The 20,505-nt window shown below is 39.9% G+C and overlaps 2 protein-coding genes across 2 annotated transcripts; both read right to left on the bottom strand.

Moving 5' to 3' along the window:
- Positions 1 to 6,321: 6,321 nt before the first annotated feature.
- On the bottom strand, positions 6,322 to 13,002 carry LOC137397434 (uncharacterized). Its single transcript, XM_068083724.1, has 3 exons — positions 12,779 to 13,002; positions 11,293 to 11,956; positions 6,322 to 6,540 (listed from the first exon to the last, which is right to left on the bottom strand). Exons 1-3 carry the CDS (start codon positions 13,000 to 13,002, stop codon positions 6,322 to 6,324), a joined length of 1,107 nt encoding a protein of 368 aa, XP_067939825.1.
- Positions 13,003 to 13,094: 92 nt separating this feature from the next.
- On the bottom strand, positions 13,095 to 16,388 carry LOC137397437 (uncharacterized). Its single transcript, XM_068083725.1, has one exon. The coding sequence runs from the start codon at positions 16,386 to 16,388 to the stop codon at positions 13,095 to 13,097; it is 3,294 nt and encodes a 1,097-aa protein (XP_067939826.1).
- Positions 16,389 to 20,505: the final 4,117 nt, after the last annotated feature.

Below are 20,505 nucleotides of genomic sequence, written 5' to 3' on the forward strand. Positions count from 1 at the left end.
GCCAACTGGTTAGTTTGCTGAGCTGATGCCCATGGTCCCTGAGAAACTGAAACCCCTTTTCGTATAGGTACAGACTACCGCTTTAGCTTTTTACCGCTTTAACCACTGCCAACAGCTCTGTACATGTCACAAAGTAATTTCGCTCAGGAGTGAGTGTTTTGCTATAGTGAGCAATCACTCGTTCCTGGTCGTGATGCTGCTGAGACAGCTCAGCCTGCTCCTTGCCTGTCCATCGCCATGGCTCCTTCTTCCCCACCAGCCAGTGGAGGGGTATCGCAATGGTGGCAAACTTTAGAATGTTCTGCCGGTAGTACCCGACAGTACCCAAGAACCCTTGCAGTTCCCGAACTCAATGCGGGATTAGCCACCGCTCCACCACTTCCACCTTGGCTGGGCCCGTGGCGACATATTCGCTACGTACTATGTGACCCAGATCCCGCACTTGGGACATCAGCACTGTTTGCACTTTGTTGGTTTGAACTTGAGTCTGGCTTGCCATAGTTGCTGGAACACTTTCTCCAGCCGCTGGAAGTGAGTTTCAAAATCAGATGCGATAACAATCAGATCATTCAGGTACAATAGTAATGTCTGCCAGTGGAGCCCGTGCAACATTCTTTCCATCAATCCCTAGAAAGTGGCTGGAACGGAGGTCGGTCCGAAAGGAAGGACTCTCCATTTCCACAATCCTGAGCGAGTGATGAAAGCTAATTTTTCCGTGGCACTTTGTCCAGCGGATCCTGCCAGTATCCGCTGACGAGATCGAGGGTACTAAAATATCGGCTTCCACCCAAAGCATCCCGACTTTCGTCTATCCTGGGAAGGGGATAGGCTTCTTGTTCTGTTACTGCATTAAACCTTTGGTAATCCACACCATAGAGTTATCTCCTCCTAGAATGATAACAACACGAGCGTTTCCGGTGCCAACAAAGAGAGTTTAGGCCATGCCCTTTTTTTGTGCTAGTCAATCATAGTGATTGACTAGATCAATAACATCAGCCATGAGAATGGTTAAACAAGGATCATGAATTTCCAGTTAAGATAGTAATTAATGCTCATATTAAGGAAATGATGATTATAGTTTATTACTCTAATATATGCTTATTATTTAAAGCAATTCAATACCTACCAGGGATCGCTAAACATATTACGGAAATGTTTACTTTTCTATATTCATTTCCATAAACATAAATATTTCCATAATTTTAGGAAAATGGACATACAAGTTCTATTTTAGAAATCTGGAAATGTTATGGACGTGGTAATAATATGAAAATGAAATAGTTGAATGCTATGAAAATGGAAATAATATGGAAATGAATTATGGATATGTTACGGAAATGGAAATAATATGGAAATGAAGTAGGGAAATGTTATGGAAATGGAAATTGTGACATACACGTAATTCCTGATACCTACATAACTTGCAAAGGCACTGAATAGATAGTGTTAAGTAAGTGAGTTAATGCAATCGGTTACTCATAGATAAGATAGATAGTCATACTGGGGTTTTATTACATTAGTGTGGTAAAAGCTAATCGACTGCCATCAACTATGAGAGTAATAAAAGAGTCTTTGAACAAAAAATTTATTTTTATATAACATTTACCATTCTAACTTTTAAACTTCATATCATGAGAAAATATTTTTAGGCAGTTCAAATGACTTAGGAAGAAAAATAAAACAACTGTAAAGGTTTTCAAGCTTTTTCAAACAACTACAACTTTTAAATTTCATATCATGAAAGAAGTGTTTTGTTGAAATAAATTAGGAAAAAAAAATAAAACTTTAAATGTGGTTAAATGTAAAATAGTTAGCAAGTAATAGCTAAATATAATCTGTTTAGCTATGATTACACTAAAAAATTATTTAATAAACCAAGTAATAAAAAAGTCCATTTATTTTTAAATAACTATAACTTAGTATAATTAGGTATAATTCCATTTTATTTAACATATAACAACAATTGCCACTCTAACTTTCACACTTTTTGCTTGCTTACATCAAGCAAAAATGTCCACTAGCTAGTGGACATCTTTGCTTCAAGCTAGTCTATAAATTTGATTGATATGTATTGAAATCTAATATTACATGCAAGGGCTGTTTGTGGACTGTGGTGTCAATAATTCACTCCATCACCATACAATGTCAATACTTTCAGTTGATGGCAGTCAATTTGCTTACCATCACACTAATGTAACACAACCCCAGTATGACTATCTGTCTTATATATGAGTCACCAATGGTATACAGCCCCAATATAAGGGTGGCTGTGGATCATTGGAGTAACTGATTGCATTAAAGATGTGGTTGCGGCAAAATATTCAATTTAATGAAATTAAAACCCATAAAAGGCTAAAACATCAGGTACAATTTGATGCCATTTTCGTCTTTTTAGACCAACCCTGTCCAGAGATATATGCGTTTGAATGAGGCCCTCTTTTAAAAAGCTCACGTTCCAGCGGGTGCCTCTTTCGTGACGTCACAAGCAAGATATCTAAAACGAAACCACGAGCGATAAATATGATGTCGCTTCGTTAGCCAATCATGAGTGCGAAACCTTTATATAGGCCGTAATAAATGTTATCACTCGTAAAGCGCGTTGTCTGTGATCTCGAAGAATCTCATCGTTAGAGAATTCTCATCGTTACTGATTCAACGCGTTTCAACAATTACTAAGTTATACATAGTTTTGTATAGCGACTGCGACTCAGAGTTATCTGAGCAACCTTTAGTAAAAGATTGGAGTAGACAGCCTATGGTCAAACTGACAGGCGTCAGCAGCGTTTTGCTGCAGAGGAAGACAGAATGGAGGTAAAATAACTTAGAGTCTTCTATACTTAAGTAAATGTAATATTTTTATAGTCATAAATACGTATACTAATTAATAAAATGATAATTCTTTGCTATCTCCAATTATCTTTTCATAGCTTATCTGCCGTTTTACCTAGCTTTAATATTTTTTTCGAATTTTCATTGGTAAATTAGAGTCATGATTACTAATTATTTTCACTCGTAGGAAGTGGGTAAAATCGATTGATCATTGCAAATCTTTAATTTCCAGAACCAAAGCTTCGAATCGTTGGCTTGGCTTGCTAGTGCCTTTATTAAATGTTTATTCGTTTTTAGAATTGCATTCGCAATCTATTTAATTCCCAATTTGGAAGCTGTCAATAAATACGCTTTAGAATGACATATCTATGAATGACATATATTTATTGCAATTGTTTTACTGATTACAGAATGTTTATATTGTCCCACCAGCCGAAGAAGCTTTGTCAGTGTGGAAACTGCCATAAAGGGGAAAGAGACACTTGAATGTGTGCTGCATAAGCCATGATGTTTTGTTTGAGTTTGTTGCAGTAGATGAATTTGTCTTATTGTATCAGCTAATACTATGTGAGTGGCCACGACTTGATGAATATTTTTAATAAAAGCTTTATGCCGAGATGAACATATTTTTGCTTGTAAAAATTATATAATAAAATAATATTGTTGAAGATAATGCAAAACATGATTTGCAGAATATTGTAGTGAATTGGATATGGTATATGGATGTCCGCAGAACTGGAGAATGTGAGTTCAGATCCAGTTTGCAGCAGACTTCTCATCCTTAAAACTCTATCCCTGTCTATATTCTTTTCAAAGACGTGGCTTGCTTATTTCACTTCGGTAGTATTCAGTAAGAATACTACTGAAGAAGAAGTAGTATTCGGTAGTATTCGGTAAGAATACTACCAATGTGAAATAAGCAAGCCACGTCTGCTAGTTATGTTATGAAATAGAAAGACGTGGCTATAACATTTATGTTATGTTAGATCGTTAATCTAAATCGTTTATAAGCAGACGTGGCTATAACATAGTTATGTTATAGCCACGTCTGCTATATCAGGTAGCATTTGGTAAGAATACTACTAGTAAGAAACTAGTACGTAGACGGTGTAGGCAATGATATACAGCCCCACCCCAAGGATAGGCAACAGGCACAATGTGGGCGGGGCTTATGGGAGGCTGCAGAACTGTGCTGATACAAAGACCGCATTCTACATAGTGACTTGACAGAATTACCGTAGACCGGTAAAATTGGTAGTCGGTACCCAAATGTTTACACAACATTTGGAAAAAGTGAGTAGAACAAATTTTCAATTTTCGTTATTTGAGGCCTTTGAAACATTCATAATAATGCATCTGTAGCAGGATTTAAAATTTTATTCTAGCCAACATGAGCAAATACAAAATAAGATATATGCCAATAGAGCCGCGTAAGACTAGACTTTTATCGCAAATAGCCGATGTGAATACGAGAGATAGAGACAGGTTGCCTAACGTGTGACATCATTTTGGGCAAATCTGGGCACGTTTTTGTGGCCTGAGCGTTTTTACGGCGATCAGATTTTTTCGGTTTTAATCTTCAAATATCTTGGCAATGCGATCGCGTAACACAACAAACAACATATCAACTGATAGAAAAAAAATGCTCTCTTTTAAGATCAACTTAAATTTGACGCAACCACATCTTTAACTCACTTGCTTAACACTATCTATTCAGGGCCTTTGCAAGTCATGTAGGTATTGCATTGCTTTAAATAATAAGCTTATATTAGAGTAATAAACTATAATCATCATTCCTTTAATATGAGCTATAATTACTATCTTATCTGTGAAAATTCATGATAATTTTTATGACTGATGTTATTGTTCTGTCAATCACTACGATTGACTAGCACAAAAAAGGGGCATGGTCTAAACGCTCCTTGTTGGCACCGGCAACGCTTGTGTTGTTGAAGGCACAGTTATCACTCTAAGGGGGAGATAACTCTATATTCCACGCAAAACCACCATTTTTCATCCTTCTTCTTCACTAATACAATAGGTGAGCTTCACGCTCCTCCAGCCGGCTCAATCAACCCTCTGGCCAACAGGTCCTGTACCTGTCTTTCGGCCTCTGCTTCCTTTTTAGATCCTAGGCGGTGAGGGAGTTGACGAATAGGTCTGGTCTGGTATTTCATGGGTATGGAGTGCTCCACGAGTAAAGTTTTACCTATATCATCATATCCAGTGCTAAAAGCTCACCCATACTTGGTCAGTTGGGTAGCCAGCTTTCTAGCCTGCTCTGTGTTCTGGCACGAGAGTCTGGCAGTCTGGTACAGTTCCTGGAAAAGCTGGGGGATGAGTGGCTTGACCTCGACTCGGGTGATCGGCACAGCAGGTCTTCCCTTGAGAGGAGGGGTGCTGGCGATGGGAGGAAGAACTTCCACATTAGTGTATGTGCCTACGTGGTTCCCGAACGGATAGTCAGGAGTTGGGAGGAGGGGTTGACGCGCCTAATCAACAACTTTCCATCTTCTCCGGGCTCATTCAGGCTTGTAGCTAGAGGCAAGCCTTCAGGGTGCCCTTCTACTATCCCGACTAAACAGAAAGTTTGTGTGGTCAACATACACCTGACCGCAACCTCTGTTCTAGCTGGCGCAAACAAGTTCCTAATTACCTAGCCTTTGTTTTGGAGGAGCTTCTCCAATCGGTCGGTATAAGCCAATGGCTTCCCATTCATTTCCACCATGGATCGTGCAAACTCCATCGAGCATTGGTGTACCATAAAGAAGGGCATGCCAAAAATTGCGTCTTCACTAATCTGACTGACTATAATGACTTCATTGGTCTTCACTTTGTGGAGCCTTACTGGGAGCCAGGTTACACCGTAAAAGGGTAACCGGGTCCCATCAGTGAGCAAGCCATGGGTGTCACTCTCCTCCAATCATTTTCTTATACCCTGAGAAGTCGGTTGAACGCCTGTTTTCTCAGCAGGTTAGTTGTGCATTCGGTATCCAACAGGAAGTGCACTACTCGACCTTCAATTTATCTGAGAGAAAATAACTGGTAGAGTGTGGGCTGCAGCAGGCGTGCTTGCGCAGGTTTCCTGTGCTCGAAGGAGGCTGCCTGAGGCTACTTCGTTTGTGCAGGTAGTGAATGCACCTGGGCAGGTCTCTTTGGATGGTGGGGGGCTGTCTTCTTCGAGACAGGGCGCCAAGGTACCTCAGAAGATGGCATAGTGCTTACTTCGGGAGAACTCATGCCTGACTCTTCTAGTTGTAGTGTTAGGAACGTGTTCTGGGTAGCTGTGGAGGTGGCTTGAGGTGGAGTTCTAAGTCGGCCTGACTTTTTAGGATAGGTTCATCCGGGTGAGGCTTTGGCTAAACTTGTACTTCCTTTTTTCTAGGTTTCCGCAGGAACCTTAATGCAACTAGTAGTGGGTGCTACTGCTGTAGCCTTCTTTCGTTTCCCGACTCCTTTTTCTTTTGACTAGGCACTCATTTTGTAGATGTCTCAGGGCTCCACATCTCCAACAAATGACAGACTCAATTTCTGGAGACTCTGTTGGCTCGTTTTGCAGGTCTTGACCCGCTTTGCCAGCTGCTTTACTGTAGATAGCAGTACATTCGAGGTGTCTTGTTCAACATTGCTTACCACACCATGTCTTGTATTGCCCTCCGAGTCTTTTACAGCCTGGACTGCTCTGCCCAGAGTCGATTCTCCAGGTTTTATCTAGAGAAAATGGTCTCCAGCCCATACTGCATCTGTTCACTGCACCGTTCACTTTCCGTTGCGTGTTTTTGCAGAGAGGTTTGGATTTTTTTTCAAACTGTTCAACTCTGCTCTGGCTTGTCGAAGCGATTTTCATTGTGTTTTACTGAGAACCTTCCTTTAGAAACTGTAATTCCGTTATAACATCTAAAACAAAACTAGTTACTCTTTTTAGTTCCTAGACAATAGGGGTCTTGGGACACAATGGATGAACTCTGGTCTAAACAAGTACCAGCAGGACCAACAGGACAAAACTAGAAGGTGTGATTTTCCTTCTCCTTTATGTGAGCGTAGTTACTGCTACGGCGACAGCTCCATGGTGCGACGAAGAAATAAGTGAGAGTAGATATTGTCTGGTGACAGCTTCAAGATGTAGCAAAGTAAGTAACAAAAGATATGGTCTGCTGTAAAGGAGAAGTATGTGAGGGTGGAAGCTGTTTGGGAACTTGGTGTGAGGCAGAAGTGTGCGAGAGTAACGAAAGCCTTGGGGAGAGCTCTATGGCATTGTGTAAGGGTAACTACTGCCATAGAAGCAATGACACGGTTTAGCAAAAAAGTATCTGAATGTGGATTAAATAGGCATAAATTATCATAAGTTTTGTCTTTGCCTTGCAATAACTTCTGTTGTTAAAAAGTATTCCAAATTAGTTATTGGAAAAAATCTGCAGAATACAATACAAAAACTTGAGCTGGAGAGTTAATCTTCCAGATTCTTCTGTACGGTAATGACATTAAATCTTTGGCCAAAGGTGAATAGGTAAGTGGCACATACGAAAAATACACCTTTCAATAAACTAAAAGAACAACTCTTTACTATAATAAAAGCCATGTCTGTCTGAAGACAAGCTGAGAATGTTAAAAAAATGCCTCGCACTGGAACTGAGCTCAGTTACTCTATTGTATAGACCTGCACTCTAACCACTACACCACTCGACCACCAAGTTATGGAATAATTAAAAAAATATTGATAAATCATGAGGATCTCTTATAGTGCACAAGGATGCCAAGCGTAATAGTATTCCAAGTTTTGTAACAGGTGCTCACTCAGCTGCTCAAACCACAGAGCAGACCGCTACAGTAAATAATAAAGGCTTGTTTAAAATGCAGCTACATCAACATATATGTTTGTATATATAAAAATGTTTGTGTGTAATACATACAATTGTATGTATACAATTGTTTGCATGCAATGTGCATGTTTGTATATATTCAAATACTTGTATGTAATGTACATGTTTGTATATATGCAAATGCTTGTATGTAATGTACATGTTTGCATATACACAAATGTTTGTATGCAATGTACATGCTTGCATATATACAACTATTTGTTTGTAATGTACATGTTGGTATATTTACAAACTTGAAGCAGAATTCAAACTGAGGAAAGTCTAAAATAGGACTTGAGACTAAATTAATAAAAACCTGTTTGGCGTCATTGCACCAAATTATTTTTAAACAACACAAACAATTATGCATATTGTGTTGACACGACAACATACAATCATCTTATTATTATGTAGAAGGTCGCTTCTAGCAATTAATCTCTATTTGTTTATTCTCTGCAGTGAATTTCTATTCAGAATGTATTCTGGGCCAAATTATTTCTGCAAAAGTGTATAAAATTGTATTGAAATCAAAAACATGCTATATTTATCACTCAGGTATGTTGCACTCAATGAACTGCACAATCATTGCTTGCTTTTAGGGCTGATTTATGGAAGCAGATACTAGCCAATCTACCGGTTCACCACAGCCAGCAGAAATATGAAAAGAACGCATTTAAGCCATAGACTTTAATACCGAATGTGTATTTGATGGAATTGAACTAAATATAGAGTTATTTTTTAAGTTCAATAGAGCAACTGACAATTTTGAATACACTAATAGCTCAATCAAACGTAGAATTCTTTATGGAAATATTTTATAAAAAATAATATGGTTATCATTGTGCTTTCACTATATTGTGATGTTCTGCATCAAAAAGACTGGATAGAAACTTAACTACTACAAAACTAATGCATTTGTATCCATGTTAATTGAGGATATTTGCATGATTTTTGCAAGTCAACTTCTGTCATATTGAAAAAGGTGTAAGTATTTTTAACTACCCAACCAACTGCATGTTTAGAATAAGAATAATTAGCTTATGATAGTAACTTACAATCATCAGAGTCTGTACATTATGACTTAGAAATATTACACAGTTAACTTGACCTAAAGCACTGAAAACTACAGTAATAGCAAATGTGAACAGGTGAGCAATAAAAATTATGTGAGATGTAGAAACTAGTTTTACAACAACAAAAAGTAAGGGAGCAGTCAGTTTGCTGTGTCAACAAATAAAATCCCTTTGTCCTTATGCGTGTTAACTGCATATTACTTTCAACAACTACTTCCTTTAAATATGTATAAATAAAATATATATGCAATAAATAAAATATAAGAGTTACTGTGTGTACATAAAGCTTGTTTGATTTGTTTTGATATTAAAATATGAAGAGGTGTTAACTCGCTATGTAAGGTTAGGCTCTTAGACTAATACCCATCAGCTAAGAGAGTTTCATAGACTGCGGGGAACAGTAGATCACTTTATTAAATGAAAACAACAAAAAAAGACATGAGTTTTTTTAGATTACCGTTAGCTGATGTGACAAACCAACAAAGAAAACAAATAACAGCATTTAAATTTACGATAAGACGCTGACATCACTTTTGATTGCTTGACTGGTCACTACATGAACTTCACTCTAAAACAAATGTGAAAAGAAGGTTTAAAAAAATTTCAGTTGTTCATGCCAACTATGATATGTAATTGAAAGTTTTGTTAAGCCATCGCTTATATGTGTTACCATATTTTTGCAATGTGACAAAAATCTTGTATACTAATATGCTCTTGTTGACAACTACCATATTTAATTTCATCAGATTTTGATGCTAGAGTTTAATAGAAAAGTCAATTTCTGCTAATTATTTTGACATTAGCTCTCCCACACTAACGTATAATATCGTACGCAAAAAGTGGGCAGCTTGAATCTTAAACCCACAACGCCAATATTTTCGTCAGATTGATTTTTGCCCTTTGTTCATCTAAACTTCTGTCGGTGGCTGCAATCTGCGGTTGAAATAAGTTTGCTAAGAATAATGAGATGAAAAGCAAAACTACCGTAGAATAGCAGACTTTCACAAGACTTTAGCCATTATCTATCTCAAAAACACCTGCAAAGCATCAATAAACTTCACGCTTTATCAAAGATTTTGTAGACCGCAATATTTAAGGAGAAGAAGTGGGATATTTTGCAGTCTAACATGATGAATGAAACAAGCTTGACAGACCGTTAGCTTCACAACCATGAGATGTTATGCGTAAAAAGTCTTCAATAATCGTAGTCATAAGAAATCTTAAAGAAGACAAAGATACCTGCGAAAGAGTTGACAAATTTAGTGAAAATTAAATAAACTTACTTGTTTATAACAAGAGAAATCTGTTTATGGTCAAACTAAGCACCTGTTGGTTTTGTATGAGGCTCTGAAGTTCTAGAAAACAACACAAACCTTGCAGGAGTTGCCGTAGTAACATGAAGCACAACAAAAATATATAAATATACTAGGTGAATGCCCAGTGCAAAATGACTAATAGAATAATAATAATAATCTAATGAATATGAATAACTTTCCCGAAAAGCAATATATTTACTTAAATCTTTATAAAACAACACTAGTGACTTGGGCAAGATTAGCAATTATTACGTGTAACAGTCAACTGTGAGTTGTTAACCCCAAGCAAGCCCTCTAAGCATGAGTATTTTAACCAATGTAATGACTATTTGCCTCAAGAGTGATTTGTATCTGGTGTTGCTTATTAGTCAAGTTTGCCCTTCCTCAATCTGAAAGTCCTGAGATCAAATTCAGTGTCGTCTAGATGTTGTCATGATGAAGCTTTGTTACAAAGTTTGGCAAGGAAAACAGATTCATGTTGTGCGTGTGGTCGCTGACCTTAATATTTTTACCAAGACAAAGAGTTGTCTTTATCAAGTGTAGATAAAGACAAGATAACTACGGTATTGCTCATCTTGATTTGCAAAGATAGGAAACCACTGATAAAGAAAAAGAGCATATACTACTTTACAGTACTAGTTTACAATGTTACGTCTTGTATGGATTTTCAAATGAGTATAACTGATGCTTGGAATGAGTGTGTATACGTTTATTCTGTTGACCGTAAAACTGCAAAGAAAATATTCATAATGAGTGCAGCTATATAGTATGTACATAAACAAAACAAAGTGAATGTATGAACAACCAAATGAAGTCCCTTTACCTCTAATCATCTGTCCATACAGACGAGCAAATATATTGTCACTAACAGTGTAGTGTAAGTGAGGACGAGTGTTTCTGTGCTGAAGTTCTCGCTTTGTCCTGATCACTACTGTGGCAAGGCATGCTTTTATATGGCAGGCAAAATTTAATCCTTAGCTTGTCTTGTAAACGATGAGTAGCTTAACGGACAGCAATGTACTTATGCCCAGCAAGCTTATTAGCGGATTACGGAAAGCCTGCACATCGCAAAGGAACAATTCCTGGTGCCTTCCATTACACCCCCTCCGAAAACCCTTTAGTTTTCTAAATATCTGGAGTTGTATGTAGAAGTATTAGCTTGTGAACTGGTCTCTTTAGTTTATTTTTGGCCGTTTGCAAGGTCGCATGCCTCACATAGCCATCACTGTTGGTCTGCACTTCCGTTACTCTCCCTAGTTGCCAGTTGCATCGAGGTAACTCGTCATCCATAACTATTACCACATCTCCAGGCTTGAGGTTGATCTTGGCATTTTTCCACTTTTGCCTTTTCTGTAAACTCTGAAGATACTCCAATTTCCACCTAGACCAGAATTGCTCAGTCAGATATTGCACGCGTCTCCATCGCTTGCGGCTGTAAAGGTCTGGTGAAGTAAAGGAGCCTGGTGGTGGTAGGAGATTTTTATTTTTCATCGTCAACAAGTTGTTGGGAGTCAGTGGAATTGGTTCAAAATTTTGATCGGAGTGGAGTGTAGTGGTAGTAAGAGGTCTTGAATTTACTATATACATGCACTCGTATAGCAGTGTACAAAGACTGGACGTATCAATTCGATTAGTGTTGGATTCTATGAGCAAACCTCTAAGAACATTCCTGACAGTGCGAATCATACGCTCCCATGTTCCTCCCATGTGGCTTGCGGTTGGAGTACTGAAGCTGAAAGAGCACTGCTTAGTGCTCAAGTACTTGATTCGAGGTTCAGATAGCTCTTTTACCGTTTTTCCAAACTCGTTGCTGGCTCCAACGAAGTTAGTTCCATTGTCTGAGTATAGGACTGAAACAGGGCCACGTATTGCCAAAAAGCTGCGTAATGAGTTGATATAGCAGTCAGTGGTCATGTCTTCTAAAGGTATAAACACACTAGGCGATATTTAGAGCGATATCGCGCTGCGTGGCGGTAATCTGCGCTAGAATTCACCCAGCGTGCTCATCCAGAGCGATAACGCTAGACTTTCTCTGCACAACTTTATCGCTAGCGAGATGCATTTCGATTGGTTGGATTTTACCAGAATGCAATTTTATGGCGGGTAATTATTTCTTATCGATGTTCACCAACGTACAGCAGCGACAATTTGCTATTTTGTTAATATTGAAACATCTTCAGAACGAGCACTGAGTTGTTCATAAATTTAATAATAGCACTCCCAGTCTTGTGCATCATAACAAACAAAAAATCTAAGTTGAAAACCAACATTTGGAGTCAATCGTTGCGCAGGTTGACCATCTTGAGAACGGTAAATATTTAATACATTAGGCCTAAATATAAAAAACCACAACAAAATAAAATATGTATAAAAATTGTGAAAAACATTACAGTTAAAAATGCAATAATCGTTTTTCTTATGTCTCCTTGTAGTGTAGGCAGTGTACAATCCGTGAAAGTGAGATAGGTTTAATAACAAATGCGTAAGTTGTTTACGTTGTCGCCTAGGCGGCGCCGTATTGACTGACCTAAATTTATTAACAACTCCGAAGAAACTAATGACACGGAATTTTATTGGCAGTTTGTGGGCGTGCCCATTATATCGCTTGCTAGTGAATCGCTCAAGTGTGTTTATGCACACGCTAGCGATATCTCCGCCCTCCTCATGACGCTCGCGATAAAATCGCCTAGTGTGTTTATACCTTAACACTTCGAGGTGCACTGCTCTGCTTGCCATACAAGTAAACAACAGGCCATATCGCTTGCATTCTTTACGATAATCCTTAACTTTGAATGGACCAAACACGCCGACCCCTGTGTGCGTAAATGGCGCTTCTGGTTCTGTTCGACATTGTGGTAAGTTGGACATTTTCTGACCAACTGGATTTCCTCGTAGTTTAGTGCACTTGGCGCAGTAGCGAATCATGGTTGCAAGCATTTTTGTTCCTCCACCCACCAGGTATACTCCTGCTGCGCGAAGAGCATTTGCTGTAGTGGCACGTCCTTGATGAGCAGCTTCTACATGTTGAAATAGGCGAAGGCTTTTGTGACCTGAGATTTTCCTGGCAGAATGGCAGGATGCCGGACTTCATAACATGAAAGAGAGTCTCTCAGGCGACCACCTACTCTAATGACTCCACACTTGTCTAAAAATGGGTCTAGACTGGACAATGTCGTTGATTTTGGAAGCCTGGCTTTGCCTTTGAGGAGCAGCAGCTCGTTTGCGAAATAGTGCTGTTGTACCAGCTTGACTATCATATTAAAAATTAGTTTGCTATCCGTTAGCTTGGTTTTTTGACAGGCAGTGATGAATATGACAATATTGCTGACAATTTTGGTAATTTTGATCCAGGAACTCCATTTTTCGAGATTGTCAACTAGTCTATTCTCCAATATTCTTGTGGTTGTAGTATGGATGAAAACTTTCCTGATCTCGGGATCCTCATTATTTAGTGTGTATATTGTGGATTGCGGGATTGGTCTGAAGTCTGGCTGGTTGAGAAAACTTGGTCCATTTAACCAAGAACTTGGAATATTTTGAATTTCTTCTCCGCGTGATGCCAAATCCGCAGGGTTTTCTTCTGTGCAAACATACCTCCAGTCGGTGGGATCGGTCGAGTCTCTGATCCTCTCGACCCGGTTGCACACAAAGACGTGAAATCGTTTTGCCTCATTGTTGATGTAACCGAGCACGGTTTTGGAGTCAGTCCAGAAATAGCGTGTGAGATTTTGGTAGTCGAGCTCTGTTTTGATGAAGTCTGCTACCTTGACTGCTAGTGTGGCTGCCTGCAGCTCCAGACGTGGGATGGTTACAGCTCTTTTGGGTGCTACTCTTGATTTACCCATTATGAGGGACACCGCGACCTTGTAGGCGGTGTTGTCTAAAAGACGTAGGTAACTACAGACACCGTATGCTACGGTGGAAACATCGCTGAATGTGTGAAGTTCTGCTCTGTAGCTATTGGTAAATTTTGGAGTTAGGTAGCATCGTGGGACCTTGAAAGCAATGAGGTCGTTGGCACTTTCCTTCCAGCTGATCCAATCAGTCATTTGATTGGAAGTCAATGGTTCATCCCACCCAACTTTGTCGTGGCAAAGGGATTGAAGTAGTAACTTTCCTTTCAAGGTAAATGGAGTGAGAAATCCCAGTGGATCGAATACCGAAGCGATAGTGGAGAGTATACCACGTCTGGTGCAAGACTTGATGTCAACCTTTAAAAATTTAAACACATCTTGTGTGATATCCCAACATAGTCCAAGGGCTCTCCCCGTACTCAAATCTGGCGTGATTACCTTGTTTGTCGGGTTTTCATATCCCAGACTGTTAGATACTGCCTCATTATTTGACAGAAACTTGTGGAGAACCAGGTTTCCCCGTGCCATCATTTCCTTGGTCTCTGAGATGAGACTGACTGCATCCTCAGCTGTGGGAACGCTGACCAAGCCGTCATCAACGTAGAAATTTTTCTGCACAAATTTTGCGGCTTGTGGAAAATCCCTTTTGTTATCCTCTGCCAGCTTCTTCAAGCCAAAAATTGCACAACTTGGAGATGACACAGCACCAAAGGGATGAACATTCATCTGATAGTCCATGATATCCGCAGAGTTAGGTTTATACCAAAGGAAACGAAGGTATTTTCTGTCTGGTTGGTCCACTCGAAACTGATGAAACATCCTTTTAATGTCACATGTGACTGCAACTTTGTCTTTCCGAAGCCGACACAGCAGACCTGTCAGACTGTTGTTGAGGTCAGGACCTTGTAGAAGCAGTTGGTTCAAGGAATGGCCGCGGAATGTTGCACTACAGTCAAATACCACTCTGAGTTTGCCGGGTTTTAGCGGATGAGTGACACCGTGATGGGGAATGTACCATCCAGCCTCCTTCAAATCTTGAACTGGCTCGGCTTCCCCTTTTGAGATAATATCCTGGATGAACTCAAAGTACTTGCTCTTTAATGCAGGATTGCTGTTGAGCCGTAAGTCCAGTCCTTTGAATCTCCTTAGGGCATAATCGCGGTTGTTTGATAGTGTTGGCGCCGTTTTGAATGGGAGTGGCATGGTGTAAAGGCTGTCTACCTGCTTGATGGAGGTTTGCATCATTTTTAAGAACAGGAGATCGTGCTGAGACATACGAGGGGTACCATGGATCACAGAAAGATCATCCTCCAAGCAAGCTATTACCTCCTCCTTGGTGAGCTCTGATGTTTCGATTCGGTGAATATAATAGCTAGAATCAGAGGCAAGTTGGCCGCCAATGATTGACCAGCCCAGCTGGGTCTTGACTGCATAGGGTAGCGCGAGGTTAGATTTGTTCCAAATGGTTGTGAGGGGAAGAGATGCGGCTGAGCAGTTGTAGCCTATTATGAATCCTATTTCACAATCTTGCAGCGGCGCTAGGTGCCTCTTAATGTGCTTGAGGTGTTCCCATTGACCTGCTGTTTGTGGTGTAGGAATATGGCGTCTGTCTGCTGGGATTGAGCTTTGCGAGTATGCTTTTGGTATAGTGATGGCATCAGATTTGCAAGAATTAAATGCTCGGACTCGCAAGTTTAAAATTTCATTGCACCATTGGACTTGTCTTCGTGTGGTGACTGTAGATATCTTTAGCTGTTTCCTTGTTTTATGGGTACCCAGAGTGTCACAAATGTCATCAAGGATGATTGAGGTGTTTGCCATTGTGTCCAAGAGCGCATATGTAAGTATTTCCTTGTTTGGATCCTCAGCTGAAGACAAGTATACAGGAACAATCATAGTAGTAAGTGAGATGGTCCTTTTCTGTGGTATGCTGCCAATATCATTTAATTCAGCGCCACGTATTTCTGCATCTACTGTATTTGATTCGCATTGAGTGGTGTTGACCCGGGCGGATGGCGGTTTTAGTTTGGGCTTGTCATTGGTGCTTGCTGGCTTTGACTTTCTGTATTTATGTGTACAGGTTGGGTGCCTTTTACCACAGGCCCTTTGTTGGCAGATGACTATTTCAAGGCAGTCAGCCATGAGGTGCCCTGGTTTCAAACATTTGAAGCAAAGACTTTCTCTGCTGAAGAAGGTTTGTTGTTCATCATTTGAGAGTTTAGACAGCTTCCTGCAAACCGTAGTGTTATGTGAACCATGACGATCACAGAAAAGGCAGTACAACGCATGACTTTCATCATGAATGTTAGTGAGACTTACCTCATCCACATCTGTGGCATGAGCAAGGAAGTTATGCGATTTCTCTGGTTTGGTAGCCTGAGATCTTGAGTTGCTTTTCCTGGCTGTTAGGGCATCAAATGAGGTAGTCTTATCACAGGCAAGGACAGCCTCTTTCATGACGAAGTCTGCATATTCAGAAAAAAACTGGGTTTCGCTTTTCTTCAATTTTGCGAAGTCCAGCTTCACGGCTCCATCTATTGACTAGGTGGTTGGGGAGACAACTCGCAAAGTTTTTTAGTTCTCGTGGATCATTGAGACGTTCTAATTCATCAATCTTTGACATGGCTAGCTTCGATTGCTTGAGAAAATCAGCATATTCTACAAGGTTGTCGGGATTTGTGGCGCTGATTTTTGGCCAAGAGTCCAGTCGGTCCCTGAAAGCATCAGCAATTTCAAAGGGATCGCCATAACGTTCATCAAGTGTCTTCCTGGCCTCTGCATACGCTTCAGCAGTATTGAACATGATGTATCCCTGTACACATTTCAGTACCTTACCGCTGACATAGGTTTGCAGATAGGAGAGCTTCTGCGCTGGGGAAAGGTCCTTTTCTTCAATTAGCAAGTCAAAGGCCGATTTCCACTGAGGGTACTCGAGGGGGTTTCCAGAGAAAATGGTTGGCTTTGCTGGAGGTAAACTGTTTATATCTACAGACCTTTTGATCAGCGACAGGAAACTATTGACGTTAGAATCGGCTTGCATACTCGTTTGTTGGAGATCAACTAAGCGAAGCTGCTCAGGAGGTATACTTAGTCGATGTTTTACTGTACGGATTTCTTCCTTTATACGGAGAATCTTTAGCTGACGATCTAAAGAGTTCAACTCGTCAGATTCAGATGACGCTGTTAAAGCCTGTGTGATAGGTAAGCTGGAAGCAGCAATGGATGAGCCAGTGTGGTGTATGTTAGGCTGTAAGGAATTGGCGTTGCTACTTGCATAAGATGGGTATGTATCAGGTTGGTTAGTCTGCGTGTTGTACTGGTTATACGCTGGAATATAGGTGTGTCCTGGTGTTCCAATGATGAATCACAAGCTCCTACACCTGACATTGCTTGCTGGTCTGAACCCATTTGGCTGCCTTCAGTTTGCTTAACAGACCTTTGCTCGCACAGTGGTGAAGATGCCCGTTTCTTATTTCTTGCAGGAGAACTTGCATGCGGCAAGTAAAGGTGAGACTGACTGGCCCTTTGAGTCATCGTATCTACTTGAGGCTGACTCAACACTCCGTTTCTTCCAGTTTTCTGCAACTGATGACAATGAAGAGGCATCGACGTTGAATACGGCTGGACTGCTCCGTAGAACATTGGAGTTACACTAGGCTGATTGTTTGCCAGGGACAAAGCTGCTTATGACTGACAAATGGTCGGAGACATTAGGGATGCATGAGAGTGGATGAAATCCGGCAATAGGGTAGCTGGCTGACTGGATCTTGGAGACATTGAGGCCATGTTTCCTGTTGTGCTCAACGGTAGACTAGCCTGCGAAAGGTCTACCTGAAAGGGCACAGGTTTGCTGACTAAGTTGCCGGTCTGTTGATTGTCAAAGTTTGTGGCTTCATGCCGACTTGTCATTATATGGTGAGAAGGTAATGCCTGGGCAGCTTGGTTCCTTGTAAGATAGCTTTCCTTCTGTCCAATGTGGTAATGAGATGAATGTGATCGAGGTGAGGAAGCAAATTTTTGAGCGTAAAAGCTCTGAAGCCTCTTCACTAAAGTTGCCTTCTCGCCCGTAGAGTTTAATCTGTTTTGCTGAAGATCAGCTTTAAGATTCACCATACTCCAGTTTGAAATACTGTCTATAAAGAGTTTTTCCATTGTTGTAAACTGAGCTAATTTACCTGATTTGGTTATATTATATGCTTGAGTTAGCTACTCAAGAGGAATTGCATTCTCCTGGCTAGCTAAGTAGAGTTTTAGCATATGCTTGGGTTGCTGTAACATCAATAGGCAAGGCTATTCAGCGCCAGATAGTGTTTGGGTGACTGGTCTGGATATGCAGTCCAAGCTCTGTCCGGCTCTCCACAGAGTTTCAGAGATAGAGTTTTACTGTTACGTCTTGTATGGATTTTCAAATGAGTATAACTGATGCTTGGAATGAGTGTGTATACGTTTATTCTGTTGACCGTAAAACTGCAAAGAAAATATTCATAATGAGTGCAGCTATATAGTATGTACATAAACAAAACAAAGTGAATGTATGAACAACCAAATGAAGTCCCTTTACCTCTAATCATCTGTCCATACAGACGAGCAAATATATTGTCACTAACAGTGTAGTGTGAGTGAGGACGAGTGTTTCTGTGCTGAAGTTCTCGCTTTGTCCTGATCACAACTGTGGCAAGGCATGCTTTTATATGGCAGGCAAAATTTAATCCTTAGCTTGTCTTGTAAACGATGAGTAGCTTAACGGACAGCAATGTACTTATGCCCAGCAAGCTTATTAGCTGATTACGGAAAGCCTGCACATCGCAAAGGAACAATTCCTGGTGCCTTCCATTACAAGTAAGTTCGAGTTATTTATTCAGGATGTTGCAATTTACACTAAACTTGAATTATCCTGTATATCATGAAAGGATCAGAGTTAGAAGTTGATGACCTCCCATGTTTGATAATCAATAATAATAATTATGAAAAAAAATGCACCTGCAAACCTTGAATAAAGCAGAGCTGCCAATTATTTTGAAGTATGAAAACTAAAGCGCAAGTTACAAACCCATAGAGTTAAAAATAAGGTGATAAAATGATAAAGTGGAACATTGTATAACATACTATAGTTGATTACTTATTAACTTCAATTAAATTTATCTGGAAGTTAAGTGTGATGGTAGAAATCATCAGGTATGCTATGTTATAAATCACAGAGAATAAATATCTACGCAATTGTTCAAATTTAACAGAAATGAGCTGACTAGTAGAGGTGTTTAGACAGGCGGATGAATACGGCTCTTATTATAGTAAACTGATTGTGCTTAAAACTCACCACTGACTTACTTGGTTATCCAAATATGTTAATCGAGGTTTGTCTATCGATTTACTAGCTGGTAAGTTAGCTCTTTACACTTGGTAATTTCCACCTTATATATACGTTAAACAAGAGAAATAGCAACATCTGATATAACAGATATAGACTGGATACAAACCCTTGTGCATTCTTTCCAGCAACTCCAGCGCCAGCACTTTGACCTTCCATGGTACCTATTGTGTACATAATTCAATGAGATCAACATAAATAGATTAGAGAACAGCTAAAGAAGATGTTACTTTCTATGTAAAATGATAAGCAAAGAGAAATATCACTTCTCTGTAATTTTATTGAACAAACTTATTATGTAATATTTAATAATAATACCTAATACATAATATACAATATATAAAATAATAAATATTTTTTTTAATAATTCTATATTTAATGTTTCTGTTGCATGCCCGCTGTACAAACTTCTAACTCCAAAAGCTGAAACTAATTGATGGTTCACCTTCTGCTTTGTACCAAATACTGTAAAGAAGCTGACCGAGTTCCTTTACTTGCTTGCAAAGAATCAAACTACTTGAGTACAAGGTAATAAGATTATATATTTGTGCAACAAATGTTTCTAAAGATACCGCAAATACACCATCAAAATCTAATGAACTGGTAAGTGTGAGACTTCCAGATGCTCTGGACAGTCTGCAAGTGTCGAGCTTGTTCTGCATGGCCTTGGAAACTCTTATTCAGGTGGCCTTGCTAACAGAGTGTTTTATTTTGACGATGTCCTTTGTAAACGGCTGAGTAAGCATCTTCTCTAACTCTGCTACCAGCATCCTGGATCTAGCTATAGTGTGAGCTGTTGTCAGCTTACTAGTCGACTCAGCTTCGGTAAGGCAAGAGATCTTCACCAGTTCGACAAGCTCCGGTTTTATAATCCCTACCAATCAGTCAAGCTTCTTGTGAAACATGAGTGAAGGAGACTCATTTTCACTTGGCTGGTTGGTAACGCTGGCTATCACATTGAAAGGCATGAACTTGTCTTCCTTTGGTTGGTAGAAAGTCGAGTGTCAATCTGGTGTCGCTCAACATGAGTTTCTCTGTTATTAGAAACAAGGTTGCTCGTGGTTGCTCTCATTACTGCTAGAGGACCCCACTGCCACATGCAGGTCTGTCGTGCTTGTGCTCTGACGCACGAAGAAAGGAACCGGTCAGACCCACAGACGCAGGCTCCACATCTGTGTCTAGGAGGCCACCAAGCATTGTTTTACT

Source organism: Watersipora subatra, chromosome 5 (genome assembly GCF_963576615.1).
Source record: "Watersipora subatra chromosome 5, tzWatSuba1.1, whole genome shotgun sequence".
Lineage (NCBI taxonomy): Eukaryota > Metazoa > Bryozoa > Gymnolaemata > Cheilostomatida > Watersiporidae > Watersipora > Watersipora subatra.

What these genes read in the sequence shown, in the direction of transcription:
- LOC137397434 (XM_068083724.1), bottom strand. Translation starts at nt 13,002, where the DNA reads ATGATTCGCTACTGCGCCAAGTGCACTAAACTACGAGGAAATCCAGTT. An exon ending in GTGCACCTCGAAGTGTTAAG is followed by an intron (nt 11,957 to 12,778) that starts GTATAAACACAC and finishes CTCATTACGCAG; the next exon opens with CTTTTTGGCAATACGTGGCC. An exon ending in AGACCAACAGTGATGGCTAT is followed by an intron (nt 6,541 to 11,292) that starts GTGAGGCATGCG and finishes CATTTTCTCTAG; the next exon opens with ATAAAACCTGGAGAATCGAC.
- LOC137397437 (XM_068083725.1), bottom strand. Translation starts at nt 16,388, where the DNA reads ATGAAAGAGGCTGTCCTTGCCTGTGATAAGACTACCTCATTTGATGCC.